At 40.3% G+C, this 15,566-nt stretch overlaps 1 protein-coding gene across 5 annotated transcripts in view; it reads left to right on the forward strand.

Moving 5' to 3' along the window:
- The window catches only part of SHLD2 (shieldin complex subunit 2), an 83,833-nt gene that overhangs the window by 39,248 nt on the left and 29,019 nt on the right, over positions 1-15,566 (forward strand). For all 5 annotated transcript variants that reach the window (XM_035023456.1, XM_035023464.1, XM_035023447.1 and 2 more), the window contains 2 exons: positions 12,750-12,986; positions 13,336-14,865. In XM_035023456.1, coding sequence (XP_034879347.1) covers positions 13,341-14,865 — 1,525 coding nt within the window. In that variant the 5' untranslated portion in view covers positions 12,750-12,986; positions 13,336-13,340. The remainder of the gene's footprint in view (positions 1-12,749; positions 12,987-13,335; positions 14,866-15,566) is intronic.

The raw sequence follows: 15,566 nt of genomic DNA on the forward strand, positions 1-15,566 counted from the left end.
TAGTGAACCTTCCCAGTGGAATTCTTTGATAGTGAAGCTTCTTTATACTGAAGTTTTGTTCTTGTCACACCTCTTTGGATAAGCCAGTGCTCTTTGAGGATACTTGGTGACTCAGTGGCAGGGTTCTAGCTGCACGGATGTGCGAAGACAGAAAAGCAGACGGCAGTTTGGAGCAGTGGTGAGGAGCGTAGGCTCTGACGTCCTGCCTCCAGCCCCTGCTCCATGACCTCCAGGCTGTGTGACCCGGGCCAAGTGTTCCGAGTGGGGAACAGGGAAAGCAGCCAGGAGGCTGTTGCCAATCATCCAGACCATGGTGGTTTGCATCAGGGTGGTGGCAGATGAAGGGGGATAAAAGTAGACAAATTCTAAAGGAATCTTAAAGGGAGGGCTAAAGGGATTGAGTTAAGGGATGAGTTAAGAGAAAAAGAAAGCAATCAGTGAGAACGCCAAGCTTTTTGGCTTGAGGAACTGGAAGGATGGAGTCCCCGTTGGCTAAGTGTGACTTTTTACAAAGGAATGTCAGGGCTTAGGCTGCAAAGTTCTTCCCCCCCACCCCCTTGGTTTGTTCGTTTGTTTTTCATATTTTTTTAGGGAATGGGTGGAGATGGTAGCAAGCCCAGGGGTTGGCAGGCAGACCTCTGGAGCCCAGCTTATGCTTAGAAATTGTGATTACCTCTCTTAGAGTTCGGTTCTTTTGCTATTACGTGGTGTGTGGGTGGGGGAGAAGCAGAGTGCGATATTTTAGGATTTGACTGGAATTCCTTAGAAAGCATGAGCCTTGGACAAGTTGACATCTTGCTGTCTGAGACATTTTCCAGGAAGACTGGATCCAAAAGGTTTATTATTATTTTTTAAGATAGATAGATTTTATGTATTTATGTATTTATTTATTTATCAGAGAGAGAGAGAAAGCACAAGCAGGGGGAGTGGCAGGCAGAGGGAGAAGCAGGCTCCCTGCTCAGCAAGGAGCCCCATGTGGGACTCGATCCCAGGACCCTGGGATCATGACCTGAACTGGAGGCAGACACTTAACTGACAGCCACCCAGGGGCCTGGGATCCAAAAGGTTTAATACCTTTTGTCTGCAGTTTCATAAGTACCTGTCTGCAGAACCTGATGGCCAGGTTCTTTTTTCCCCCTTGGTTGCCAAACACATTAATTCTCTTCTCTACGTCATTTAATTCTTATCTCCGTTGTGAGATTCTCAAATGCATGTTGTAATTTTCAGATACTGTTCAACCTTATTTCCATTAGTATTTCATTATTTAAAAAATTGTAGAGGAGGGGCTCCTGGGTTGCTCAGTAGGTTAAATGTCTGTCTGCCTTGAGCTCAGGTCGTGATCTTGAGGTCTTGGGACAAGCCCCACGTTGGGGCTCCCTGCTCAGTGGGGAGTCTGCCTCTCTCTCTTCCTCTGCTCCTTCCCCACTGCTTGTGCTCTCTCTCAAAATAAATAAATGAAAAATCTTTAAAAAAATTGTACAGGAAAACGGAACAGAATGTTTCCTTTCTCCCTTAAATTGTTCCTATTATTATAATGTTTCTGATAAAATGTATTAAGAGGCACACTCTTCACTAGTAGAACATTTATTCATGTATTTGCGTGGTTCTTTTAACTTGGTGAGTATATAATGTGTCTCTAAACCAAGACATTTGAAGAGTGGAAAGGGAAACTGACTGACCAGGCCACCAGGATAGCACGCTTAAACTAAGACTCTTCTGGGCAAATCCAAGTGTCTAGTCGCTATATTCTGATGGTAAAAAAGCAGCTAGATTAAGGCTCGCTTCCTGTTTAAATGCTGGGACTTCACTGAGAGAAAGGCGCTTGCCTGCAGTAGGGTGTGGGAAGGAGACATTCCCACCGTGTTGCACGCAAGACTAAGGAGGCTCACTGTACTGCACCAACATGAGGTGGCAGTGGGACCGTGATGATGTTCCTCACTTGAAAACCAGTGCGTTGCAAAGGAAATCAAGGTCATGCAAAGAGATTTAAGGAATTGGTTGTCTTCTCCCGGGTTTGCCTTAGTAGCTATTAGTTTAGTTACAAGAATGAGGAGTAGCTTTAAACCTCAGTTGCTTTTGTTTTTAGGACAAATACTATCTTTTATCCTTTCGTAGCTCGCATAAAGTGTGGCACTGTTCTGTCATTTAAAAGATTTTCTTTTCTATAGTTTTTTTTTTTTTTTTTTTTTATTCATGAGAGACAGAGCGAGAGAGAAAGGCAGAGGCAGAAGCAGGCTCCCAAGGAGCAGGGAGCCCGATGCGGGACTCGATCCCAGGACCCTGAGATCATGACCTGAGCCGAAGGCAGACGCTTAACCATCTGAGCCACCCAGGCGCCCTGTCCTGTCATTTTAAATGGGAAATTCAGGTACTAGCATTTAGTGCCTACTGGTGACTCTTTAAGAGTAGAGATCAGCGTGAATGTACATAATAAGGGGGGTTAGTGGTACTCTATGTCATTTCTTAGCACGTAAGATAATAGATTGGACTGATTCAATGAGGTTAAAGCGTAAAAGAGCTGTTTCTTTTTTGCCACTACTTGTATCAGTTACCATGGAGAACACATATTTTTCTTACATAGGAGGGGAAATGGTTTCTAGCTTCAGTATAAATAGTGGTAAACGGAATACAGTGTTTTATTTTTTATTTTTATTTTTTTTTAAGATTTTATTTATTTATTTGACAGAGAGAGAGACACAGAGAGAGAGAGAGCGCACAAGCAGGGGGAGTGGGAGAGAGAGAAGCAGGCTTCCCGCTGAGCAGGGAGCCCGATGTGGGGCTTGATCCCAGGCCCCTGGGACCATGACCTGAGCCGAAGGCAGACGCTTAATGACTGAGCCACCCAGGCGCCCCAGAATACAGTGTTTTAAAATATAAAATACAACCTTTCCATATATAATTTTTTATAGTCTCCTTGTTTTATATATAGAGGACATTTTTTTGTGATATTGTATATCTTTATGATTTTTAGTGGCTGTGTAGTTTGCCTTTGTACGGATGTGCCATAACTTATTTAACAGACCTCAATGGATGTACTTTGTCCTCACTTTTTTTTTTTTTAACATTTTACACAATACTGCTATGAATATCCTTGTCGCTAAGTCAGTGAGAGTGTATATGATGTTTCTTCCTTGAGGTTAAACTCTTAGGAGTATAATTGTGGGGCCAAAGGGATGCAGAATTTTAAGACTTTTGACATACAATGCCATATTGCCCTCCAGAGAGGCTTTACTAGTTTAAACCCCTATGGGTAGAAGTCATTTCCCTGCACCCTTGTAACTTTGAAATGAATCTTTGCTAGTTTGATAGGTAGAAATGTTTTCTCACTAACTTATTAATTTTTCTTTCATGTTATTAGGAAGACATATGTTTTCTTTGTTTCTAACCATGTATTTTTTCTATGCAATATACCTGCCTATCTTCTTACCCCATTTTTTTATTACTTTTTTTTAGATTATTTATTTATTTATTTATTTATTTATTTATTTGAGAGAGAGAGAATGAGAGACAGAGAGCATGAGAGGGAGGAGGGTCAGAGGGAGAAGCAGACTCCCTGCCGAGCAGGGAGCCCGATGCGGGACTCGATCCCCGGACTCCAGGATCATGACCTGAGCCAAAGGCAGTCGCTTAACCAACTGAGCCACCCAGGCGCCCATCCCATTTTTTTTTATTACTTTGTGTGCCCGTTTGTGCACGTGCTTGCAGACTCCTCATATATTAAGGATATTCATCCAAATGTAATTTAAAATTCACTGGTTTTTTTTCTATTCAGACATATCTAGGGAAATGCAAATGTAACAGCAGTAAAGTAGCTCAGTACCCTTACTAGTAAAGTTATTTTTTCAGGTGCTAACGAAGTTGTGTCAAGCTGGAACTTCCAGTTGTCATCTGTGGCATTATAAACTGTTCAGTTCTTTTGCAAACAACACGATAATACATAATTAAGAGCCATAACAATGGACATATCTTTGACCCAATAATCCCATACCTGGGAGTTTACTACCAGAAAATAATTGAAAAGTGATGTTGAATGCCCCAAATCATTTATTGCAGCAAGGGCTTATACTAATGACAAGTTAGAAACAAATTAATGAATTGGAGAGTAATGGTTAACTAAATTAGATTCATCATTAGAGTATTAAGTGAGCACTAAAAATGATTAGGAAGATTATAGATTGACATAAAAGGGTGGCCCTATAAAACCACTGAAGCAGAATACAAAATTATTTCAATTTTATGGTTATAACTATGTAAAAATACACATAAAAAGCAAAACTTTGGAGGAAACACTGCGGGTTGGTTTTTGTTTGTCTTACCAAGTATGTGTGTGTAGAGTTTCTAAGGTTTGAGACTAACATTTACTGAGGGAGTACCGTGTGCCCATCTCACAACAACACTGTAAGACGGGGCATGATGTTATTCTCAACAGACAGATAAAGAAACTTAATTCTCATTTGACATGTACAGAAATTTAACTTTTTATTATAGTTGTTTTCAGATATCTACAAAAGTAGCAAGAATAGTAATTCTGAGCCCCGTGTAACTATCACCTACCTTCTACAATTTCAAGTTTACATTTTTAGTAAGTTGCAGAGTTGTAACTGTATCTATCCTACTCCGAAACCCATGCTTCTGATCACAACCCTGTCTTGCCTCTTCATTTTGTCATTTAATGCTATTGAATAACTTCATGATGCTTAGTGTTTTTGGTAAAATGGACATGGAAAGGCATTATAACAGTGAGTTTTATAAGGCGGAGAAAGCACTCTCTTTTAACCACATATATTTTGTAATAAGCATTTTTAGTTGCAGTGTTTTGCAAAGACAAAACTTGCTGATACAGTTCATCCTGTTTTATAAATCTTTGACCCATTCATCAGACTCTGACCACTCTAAAGATAAAGGGTTATGGCTGTATTGGTCTTTCTGACTGAAGTGGCCTTCTGCAGATTGAGAAATTGGCTAATTATTAACTACGGTAATGGATATGTACTTGCAAGTTTCATCTGGTATCTTAATGAGCTTTAACCCTCTGAGTACACCCCAAACAAATCCTAGAATCATTGCAATTTATCAGTTGTCTGTAACTTAACTTTCCACTCCGTGTATTTTTGCTTGATAAATATTTTGTTTCCCCCCGCCCTCACCACATCCTATTCCCCTGTTCACACATTCACAACTCCTGTCAATTATAGGATTTTGTAGCAGCAGTCTTTGATATAAAGACCTTCAAAAAAATTCCTCTTTTTTGAATTAACAGGACCATACTTTCTAGTCCATTTTTTGGTGTGTGTGTGGGAAGTTCCACACTTACAGGAAGTGTGTATTTAGACAAGTAAAGGCATACTGAAATAATTATTAGGGACAGATAACCTTGTGTTTTATAGAACTGATTTATTTCAGACATCTCTTGTCCTGGGAGATCTTCTTTGAATTCTCAAGATGCCCTGTGTCACCCCTGTGTGCTTCCCCATCTTTCCCTGCCCAGAGGGCACCTAGGGCTCTGAATCTTGGGGACCTATGGCCTCATGACCTAGTAACCATAAACCATACTACAGTTGAGTCCAAGGGCTGTATAATCCGGTCTGCATACAGTGTCATTTAGTCAGATTTTTCCTTCAAGAAAGAGGCTAAATAGAATATTGCTTTTTTATCTACTGTGATTTTATCAAATATAGCAAGATTAGAAGTATATCTGACACTAGGGCATGTGGTTGGTTAAATATAGATTGGTAAAGCATAATTGGATATTTTGTAGTTAAATGAATGAGACTGGATGAAATTCTGCAGTGTTGTGTGGAGTGAAAAGAAGAAGTGGTCCAAGAAGAAAGAGAGAAAGAACCAGAGAGGTAGAGGAAATAGGAAAGCATAGCATTCCAGAAACGGAGGGAAGAGAGTTTTACAATTAGAGTCGTCCAGTACTGTGAGTACTTATTTGACGATTTGGACTTCACTGTTGTCTCAACAGAGGTAAGAAATAGAAGTCCGATTGTAGGACATTCAGGAGGAAAGGTTAAGTGAGGATGCAGAAGCAGTGAGTGTCTTAGAGTCTCTGTAAACGTTCTCAAGACTTCCTGTGGCACATGTGTCTCTTGGGTAAGGCAACTGAAGCTGCTTTCCTGGCTCCTGTGCTGGGGTGTGGAGGAGGGGGACTTGGGGGCTGTATTGTACTCCTTTTTTTCTGAATTTATTTAAATTTAAATTTGTCACTAACTGTAGTCCAAAGAGCCTAGGAAAAATGCAGATAATGGCCAGTCCTGCTTTGGTTGGTTGCCCCCGCCTTCTGCCTTTTAGGGACACCCCTGCATTTAATCCTGTGGCAGCTCAATATCACTATTTTATAATTGTCATTTTATCACTCCCATTAGACTATAAGCTCCTTAAAGCTCCTTGTTGTCGTTGCTGACTTCCCATTACCTAGCATAATGCCCAGCACATAGTATTAAGTATTTGTTATATGAAGGATTGAATGAATAAACCAACAGTTATCTGTCTCTTAAGCACAAAGTAATTCCAATCTGATGCTCTCACAGAATCAAAAAAGAACGTTTCAGGAAAGAGGGACTTATAAAAAGTTTGAAATGGCAGTAAGATAAGAATCGAAAACTGACCTTTGGATTTGGCTAGTAAAGGGCATTGGTTTTCATAGTAAAAAGCGTTATAGCAAAATGATTGGAGTAAGAGCCGTATTTAAGTGAGGTTGAAGAATAAATGAGAAGTAAGAACAAAGAAGCACCATAGAAGTTTTCTTTTTTTCAAAAAAGATTTTTATTTGAGAGAGAGTTTGCGAGAGAGAGAATGAGCAGAGAGAGCAGCAGAGGGAGAGGGAGAAACAGGTTCCCCATTAAGCAGGGAGCCTGACACGGGACTGGATCCCAGGAGCCCGGGATCATGACCTGAGCTGAAAGCAGACACTTAACCAACTGAGCCACCCAGGTGCTGTAGAAGTTTGTTTTTTTGTTTTGTTTTAAGAAACCATTGGAGAGAAACCCAGAGATTTGAGAGAGGGAAAGTCATTATCATAGTAATTTTATGCATTTGATATGAATATAAGTATTCTCACCTGCATGTCAGCATATTTTATTTCTCCCTCTTTTTTTAAATAATTTTTTTAAGGATTTTTATTTATTTATTGAGAGAGAGAATGATAGAGAGAGAGCATGAGAGGGAGGAGGGTCAGAGGGACTTGATCCCAGGATTCCAGGATCATGACTTGAGCCGAAGGCAGTCGCTCAACCAACTGAGCCATTAGGGCGCGCTCTTCTGCTTGATTTTAATGCATCTTTACAACTTGAAGGTTTTGGCTGTGCTATTTGGGAGCCCCCTAGTGGCCAATTTAATAATGACATATAAGTAGTCAAATGTTGATTGATCCACTAGATCAGTAATTCCTTATGCAGATTATTCTTTCTGTGAGGAAAGTAACTAGTAAGGTTTATAGTAATTAGTGAGGCTTAGTCCTTTTTTATCTGTCAAAACTTGACACCTAAACTTGCTGTAATTTTGTTTCCATAATAATAATTTACTATTATAAACCTTGAAAATTGCAGTATATCTTTGTTTAGTTACTAACACATTACTAACTGCCATCAGTGTGCTCAACTCTTACTCTGCAGTGTTAGATTTAGGTCCGTTGTTCTACAGCTATTGGACCATCATATTCAGTTTGGAGATTGTGAAAGACAAGCCTGATTACCAAGCAAAAAAGATTTGATTATTATGAAAATAATACATATTCGTTATTCATCACAATAAAACTTGTAAAATATAGAAAAATTTTAAAAATCATCCTTAATGTTGCTTCTCAATGTTTTTCTTTCTAGGATTTTTTTATATTATAAAATATATCTGGGAACGCCTGGGTGGCTCAGTTGTTAAGCGTCTGCCTTCGGCTCAGGTCATGATCTCGGGGTCCTGGGATCGAGCCCGCATCAGGCTCCCTGCTCGGCAGGAAGCCTGCTTCTCCCTCTCCCACTCCCCCTGCTTGTGTTTCCTCTCTCTCTCTCTCTCTGTCAAATGAATAAATAAATAAAATCTTTAAAAAAAGTAAAATATATCTGAACAATATAAGGAACACTTCTTTAACCACACCTCATTAAAAAAAAAAACCAAGCATGTTCAGTACAGTTCAAGCCCTTTGTGTAACTTTACCTATACATCCTCATTCCTCCCTCCTGAAGGTAACCACAATCCTGAATTTGGTGTATTATTCTCAGGCATATTTAAAAATTCAGTATATCATAATTTAATACTGACAGCTATACTTGTGGTGAACATGGCATAATGTATAAACTTGTTGAATCAGAGTCACTGAGTTGTACACCTGAAATTAATGTAACATTGTATGTCAACTATACTCAAATTAAAAAAATTTTTTTTTAAAGATTTTATTTATTTATTTGACACAGAGAGAGAGAGACACAGTGAGAGAGGGAATACAAGCAGGGGGAGTGGGAGAGGGAGAAGCAGGCTCCCTACTGAGTAAGAAGCCTGATGTGGGGCTTGATCCCAGGATCCTGGGATCATGACCTGAGCTGAAACCAGACGCTTAACTGACTGAGCCACCCAGGTGCCCCCCCTTTTTAAAAAATATTTTATTTACAAATTGTTTTTTTTCATGTAAAATTATATTTGTGGGGAGCCTGGGTGACTCAGCTGGTTGAGCATCTGATTGTTGATCTCAGTTCAGGTCTTGATCTCAGGGTCATGAGTTCAAGCCCGGCATTGGGCTCCATGCTGGGCATGGAGCCTACTTAAAAAAAAATTGTATTTGTAAGATGTATCCATGTTGACATGTAACTCTTGGTAACTTCTTTTTGCTGCTATACGGTAATCTTTCTCTGAATATTCCATGATGGATCCATTCTCCTCTTCATGGACTTTTAGGTTCTAAACTTTTGCTTAAAAAGTCTCCATGAGCATTCTTGTACATGTTTTCTTGTGTATATATACACGTATATGTATATGTATATGTATATGTATAAATAAAACCCCCAGAGTTCTCCGGGGCAGAAACTTGGAAGTGGAATTACTTGGTTTTGTGGTATGTGCATCCTCAGCTTTACCACATTGTTCTTCAAAGTGGAATGCCAACTTACTATTCTACCAGCAGTGTGAGAGTTCCTCAGTCTTGGCTATCGTTAGACTGCTTAAATCTTTCTGCAGTCCTGCGAGTATGAACAGTATCTCTTAAGAACAGCAAAGAGAAGACTTGTATTATAGGATATTTAAAGCATGTATGAGAGCAGAGTGATCAGTGCAGTGAACCTCTATGTGTTTTGTCACCCTTATCAACGCATGGCCCTTCTTGTTTTATCTACAACCTTACTCCCAGGGTTCTAAAGGAATCTGAGATGTCACCCTGTCTTGCCTGCAGACACTCATGCATCTCCAGCACTAACTCTTTCATACATAGCCTCGGTAGCATTATCCCACTAAAAAATAACAACAATCCCTTAATGTTATTAAATTTAGTTTCTCTAGTTGTTTTGTAATATTTTTACATTTGTGTCTTCAAATCAGGATCTAAATAAGGTTCATACATTATAATTGATCTCAGTCTACAGATTCTCTCCGTTTTCCCGTACAACATCTACCTTGTGATGTTAACAGTCATTAATGATTATTGCCAAAGAAATACACTCGTTCATCAGGAGTTGCAAAATGGTGCTATTCTGCCATTTCTTTTTTGTTTGTTTATCAGCAGGATACCTCTGTAAAGAGAGCTTTTTTCTCTTCAAATAGCTGGTCTTCTCGAGATACTGTTAGTAAAGAAAGAAAGGATAAAATTCTTTCCTTTCATTCACCAGCTTTTAAAGGAATTACTTTGTCGCCAGTATCCTCCCAAGGTCATCACTGAGTTTGTTTTAATTATCTTTATGAACTTATGGGTTTAAACAAATTTGGTATGTTCCAATCTATTATAGTAATCATTCCAAATGATGCTCAGATTGCTCAACTTTGGCCAGTGGGAACCTCTTTAAGTGGGCTCCTGAATTCTTTTGACACCATCCTAGTAGTCTCTGATAGTTTTCTTACTTTCTGGTATGACGAGATGTTTCACATTCACCTCGTACATTTCTTGCTCCAGACCTAAAACCAGCCATTTCTCTAAGGAGTGCTGGCCACATGGTCATCATCTGCATAGCATAAACCAAAATTCCAGTTTCTCAGAAAGAAAGCAAGTGTTCATCACAACATTGTTTACATAGATCATTTAGGCAGGGTGAGCCATTTTTATCAAAGAATGGTGGGAATCCTCCTGGAATCTAAATTCCTAGATGCCAGCCTGGGCCCACCTTGCAAGCCAACCTTTTTAAGGACAATAGTCCGAGGCCTGCTGTGTTAACTCTTTTCTGCACAGCTGCCTGTTAGACATTTTGTGGCGATGAAGAGTAAGCAGAAAGTTGGTTAAGGAGTCAGGAGTTCAGAGGAGAGGTTGTGATGGAGGTATACATGTGACAGTCATTAGCTCAGAGAAGGTATTCAGAGCCTTGAGACTGAGTGAAGTCACCTAGGGAGTGAGCCCAGAGAGAGACTCAAGGACTGGCCCTTGAGCACGAAGTTGTGGAGATGAGGAGGAGCCAGCAGAGGAGACTGAGAAAGAGCACCTGGTGAAGTAGTTATCACGTGGAATGAGAACCAAGAGGGTGTAGTATCCCTAAAGCCAAATAATAGAGTATTCAAGGAGGCTGAGTTCAGTGGTGTCAAATGCTGCCGATAGGCTGAGTAAGCTGAAAATGGAGAACTGACTCAGCATGGCGGTGTGGAGGTTACTGGGGACCTTGAAATATGCCGTTTCAGTGGAGTGGTTGGGACCAAAGCTTGACGGGAGTGGGTGTAAGAGAGAATGGGAGAAGAGGGAGTATAGACAGTTCTTTCAAGGAATTTGGCTGCAGAGGGGAGCAGAATGGTTGGAGGGGCAAAGGAGTGGAGGAATAACAACATGAAAAAAATAACAGCATGTCTGTACATTCATGGAGATTCTCCAATACAGAGAGAGAAATAAATCACCTAGGAGAGAAGGGGAGAAATGTTGGAACCTGAGGAAGAGAAAGGGAGTGAGATCTAACGTCTAAGTAAGGTGGCTTCACCTAGAAGCATGGACAGTTCATCCACAGTAACAGGAAGGTGGGCACAGTATCTAATACGACAGGGCTGGGTTGGTAGGTCTGTTGGTGAGAGCTTGTAAGCAGAGATGGTAGCATGGTCACCAGCTGCACTTGAGGAGTGGGGAAGAGATGCTGCAGATTTAAAGAGTGGAGAGGTATGGGAGACTTAGCTTAGTGAGTGGATAGGGAAAGATAGATTGTGAGGTATCACTTGGAGGTTAGCGGTAATGAATTTAAAATGAGACTAGTTTTCAGATGAAGGTTTTTTTGTTTTGTTTTGTTTTGTTTTTCTAGTTACTTCTAGCCATTGGGCTATAGGGGCAGGGTAGGTGGTGATCCAACCAGTGTTTGAGTTCAGCTGGGCAAATACCTTAGCGAGGAGAGCAGTGGAATTAGCCATGTATGCCAGAGAGTGATTTTAACACTGGCCTATGGGATCGAAGCTGGTTAAGGAGGGAAGTGAAGAATGAAGCTGTGAAGATGTGGTGCCTACAATCAGTCATAGGTCCCGCATGTTCAAGGAATTGCTGAAGTTGTGCATTTAAAGGGACTAAGTAGGAAGATGGGAGAAACTAATCAGAGCACTGAAAGCTTAAAATTAGGGAAGGATGTGCAGTTATGGATAATGGGAGGGTATGTGACTCTAAGAACAGGTAACTGGGGTAAGGTGGAGAATACAGTCACTGGAGGAGAGGGGGTCAAGGAGCCAAGAGGCCAGGGGACTGGAAAGATCATCCACATGGACATTGAAATCACAAGAATTATAATCGGAGATTATTAGATTTGGAGAAGGTGACAATGAGCAAATTCTCAAGGATGATGAGAGTGACTGGAGATCACAGTTGTCATTTCCTGATGGTTCCCCCTTTCTGTGTACTTCCAGACTTCTTGTACTGCCGGATGGACTTTTCATGATGTGGAAACTTCTTACCTTTTTACAAAGGACCCTGTACTCCGATCAAAAGTCCTTAGTCATGCCACGGTTTTGCCTGACTCTGCCTTGTATAGCCACTGTTCCTTTTGTTTAAAAGCTCTCAGCCGCAGCAGCTCCCTTCCCCAGCGGATGGTCGCTTCCTGCTTATAGTCTGTCGGATTTAGTACATTATTTTCAAAGTATTAGTTTATAGTCACTGTTTTCGTCTCCTTTTTGTTTAGGCCAAGAGCCTTATCCGTCTCTTTGTCCCTGAAGCACTGTGAAAAAGCTCTCAGCAAGCTCTAGGACCAGATCTGGTTCATAAATTCCTTTTGAAAGTCAGTTATCAATTAAATTGGGGTGTGATTCTTCATTTTTTTTTTTTAAAGATTTTATTTATTTATTTTGACAGAGAGACAGAGAGAGGGAACACAAGCAGGGGGAGTGGGAGAGGGAGAAGCAGGCTTCCCGCGGAGCAGGGAGCCCGATGCGGGGCTCGATCCCAGGACCCTGGGATCATGACCTGAGCCGAAGGCCGGCACTTAATGACTGAGCCACCCAGGCGCTCCCTGATTCTTCATTTTTAATCTCAGCAAATATGATGCTTACTTAGATGTGCTTATGTCAGGTGCTACAGTTAATGACAAAAAGTTTAAATCACAATGGATTCCTTTTCTCCAGCTATTACAGAATGACTGCTCTTAATCTTTTTACATGTATTGCAGAGAAGACTGAAAAGTACAGAAGGAGTCACTAGTTGGCTAACATGGGCCTGAGCATCGATGACACGGTCACTTCTACAAGAGCTTGAAGAGAGAGCCTCAAGTCTCAGTTTTTTATTTTCTCTCTCTTCCGGTTGGGGCCTTCTATTTTGGTCTTGGGAATTGGGTTCACAGTTGAAGGAAGGAGGCCCCAAAGGTACTGAGATAATCTCTGAAGTAAAGAAAACAGGAAAAGTAAAGGTGACTATAGGACAACGAAACCAATGCTTTCTTTTTCCTTCTCTGCTAGCTCGTTATTTAAATGTTATTAAACGTCATTTGATGTTAGTATACTTAGCTTTATTTTTTTTAGAGTGTTTTTTTTAAGTATCTCATTTAATTTATTGAAGAGAGTCTGTATGTGAGGATTTTTGTGGCAATTTTGATTTCTCCTTATGATTTCTTATATATTTATGAATTTTGTATTTAAATGGAATACCAGTTAATTATGTTTTTGATTCATAGTTTATACAACATTTGCTTTTGGCATATTATTAAGTTAATGTAGAAAAAAATCTAGTGACAAAATACTCATTTTAATTTTTTTCAGAAGCTATGAGTGGAGGATCTCAAGTCCACATTTTCTGGGGTGCCCCGGTTGGTCCATTGAACACGACAGTATCAACGGAACCAACTTCTTTAATGTCTCCTGAGAACCCCTGGAAAAAAATTCAGCTCTTATACGACCAACATTCTTTACATCTGAGGGATGAAAACTGCACGCATGAAACTCTTGAAGACTGTCCAGTTCTAGAAGCTCATGGCCCTCTAGATTTTCCTAGTGCTCAGTTTTTAACAAACCCTATGGGTGAACCTATTCACGTGAAAGAAGACTCTATAGATTGTATTTCTGAAACACAGACTGTAAAATCCCAGGAGAGTCCCCCTTTAGGAGTGAGAGAGAGAACCAGCTCTGATGTGCAAATATGTGGGTTTAAGGGCAAAGTTCAGCATTTAACAGAAGAAGAAAAGTTTCAAAATCTTCTCAGTGAAAATAAGAAAATTGCAGATGGGCAGCATAAAGATCAGTCAAATACATGTGGTCGGAACTTTCAGAAAAACTTCTTTCAGTTAGATCATAAGTGTGCAGCTACGCTAGATTTGGTCTGTAGTATGGAAAAGATTAATGTGGGGCTGGGAGCGATTGAAATGAAGTGTGGGCCAACAGAGCATCATGAGGTACAAAACCAGGGTCTGGAGTTCTTTTCCTCTGACACAGAAGATAAGCCAAGGTCCGAAGCTGTTAGAAAGGTCGCAGACCTTAAAATATCTACGGATACTGAATTTCTTACTATAATGACCTCCAGCCAGGTTGCTTTTTTATCTCAAAGGAAGTCTAAAGGACAGAATTTTATCAATAAAGGGCCTGTAAGCGAACCAAAGGCAAGTCATAGGGAAATAAGAATACTTGAAGATAATTTGACTCAGCCTAATGATGACTTTGCAGGAGGATGTGAAAGTGGACAAAATCAAGCACATTCCCTTGAACTCTTTAGTCCTGTTTGTCCTGAGGCAAAAAGTAGCGACACTCACATGAAGTCTGATAAAAGTCTCGAAGAAAATAGAGGACCTCAAGCACTGTTCAATTTTGAAGACAAACTGCCACCCAGTGATGTATGTATCGAGTCATATAGCTCAGGAATGCTGTGTTCCCAACTAAATACCTTCCACAAAAGTTCTGTTAAAAGAAGTTGGACCTCTGAAGACAAGTTGGGCCATTCCAAAGCTCTGTCTAAAGTCCTCCAACCATCCAAGAAAATTAAGTTGGTCTCTGATGCAGGAGAACCTACTGCAACAATGGACCAGAGGAATGCGTCTAAATTTAAGGGGATTAAAAAAACATCATTAATACAAAATTGTGATTCTAAGAGTCAGAAGTATAATTGTTTAGTCATGGTATTATCTCCATGTCACGTGAAAGAAATAAGTATAAAATCTGGACCAAATTCTGGCTCTAAAGTGCCTTTAGGAACAATTGTGGTAACGGACCAGTCAGGAATTAAGAAGAAGGTCTCTCTGTGGAGGGCTGCAGCATTTTGGGCACTTATAGTATTTCCTGGAGATATAATTTTGCTTACAGGTAAGGTCAGTCATGGGGTAGTGATAGCTTCAAGCTGTAGGCTTCCCCGACCTCCCACTTTCAGCCTTACATCGTTTGCCTCTGTGGGAGGCGGCATGATCGATCCCTGTCCAGTATCCAGGTTTGTCCCCTTACCGTCGCCCGGTGTCCCATGTTCCTGCCATTTCTGGGCCTCTGCTCTAGCCCTTCTTAGTTCTGTCCCTCCTTGAGGGAGGCCTTGAAGAAGCCTTCCCTGATTGCTTCTCCCTTTCATTCACTATGTTAGCATTCAGGTCATATCATCAGGCTCTTTCTTTGTTTCCTTATGGTTTTGGCTACATATATCTTATTTTTAAGTGTTTTCTTGAGCTATATTAGCAGTCTTATGACGAAAGGACAGCGTTTCTACTACTTAAGCCCTAGTGATGCTGTGCACATCACCTTCTTATTGAGGGGACAGATAGAGAAATTTCTATTGTGTTTTTAATTATTAAAATTATACTATCACATTTGGGAATATGGGAAGGAAAAACTGCTGATATTAAAGCAACCTCATATCACCTCCAGTAGAGTTTTGGAGTGTTACCTTCCAGTTATCTTCCCTCTGCTCCTTAAAATGTGTATACATACATATGTAATAGTTGATATTTATTGGGAACTTACTTTGTGTCCAACCCTGTTTTAAACTTCACATGTATATCAATTCATTACAACAACTGTAT

The sequence above is a fragment of the Mirounga leonina genome, unplaced genomic scaffold, assembly GCF_011800145.1.
Source record: "Mirounga leonina isolate KUSES-001 unplaced genomic scaffold, KU_Mleo_1.0 Mir_114, whole genome shotgun sequence".
Lineage (NCBI taxonomy): Eukaryota > Metazoa > Chordata > Mammalia > Carnivora > Phocidae > Mirounga > Mirounga leonina.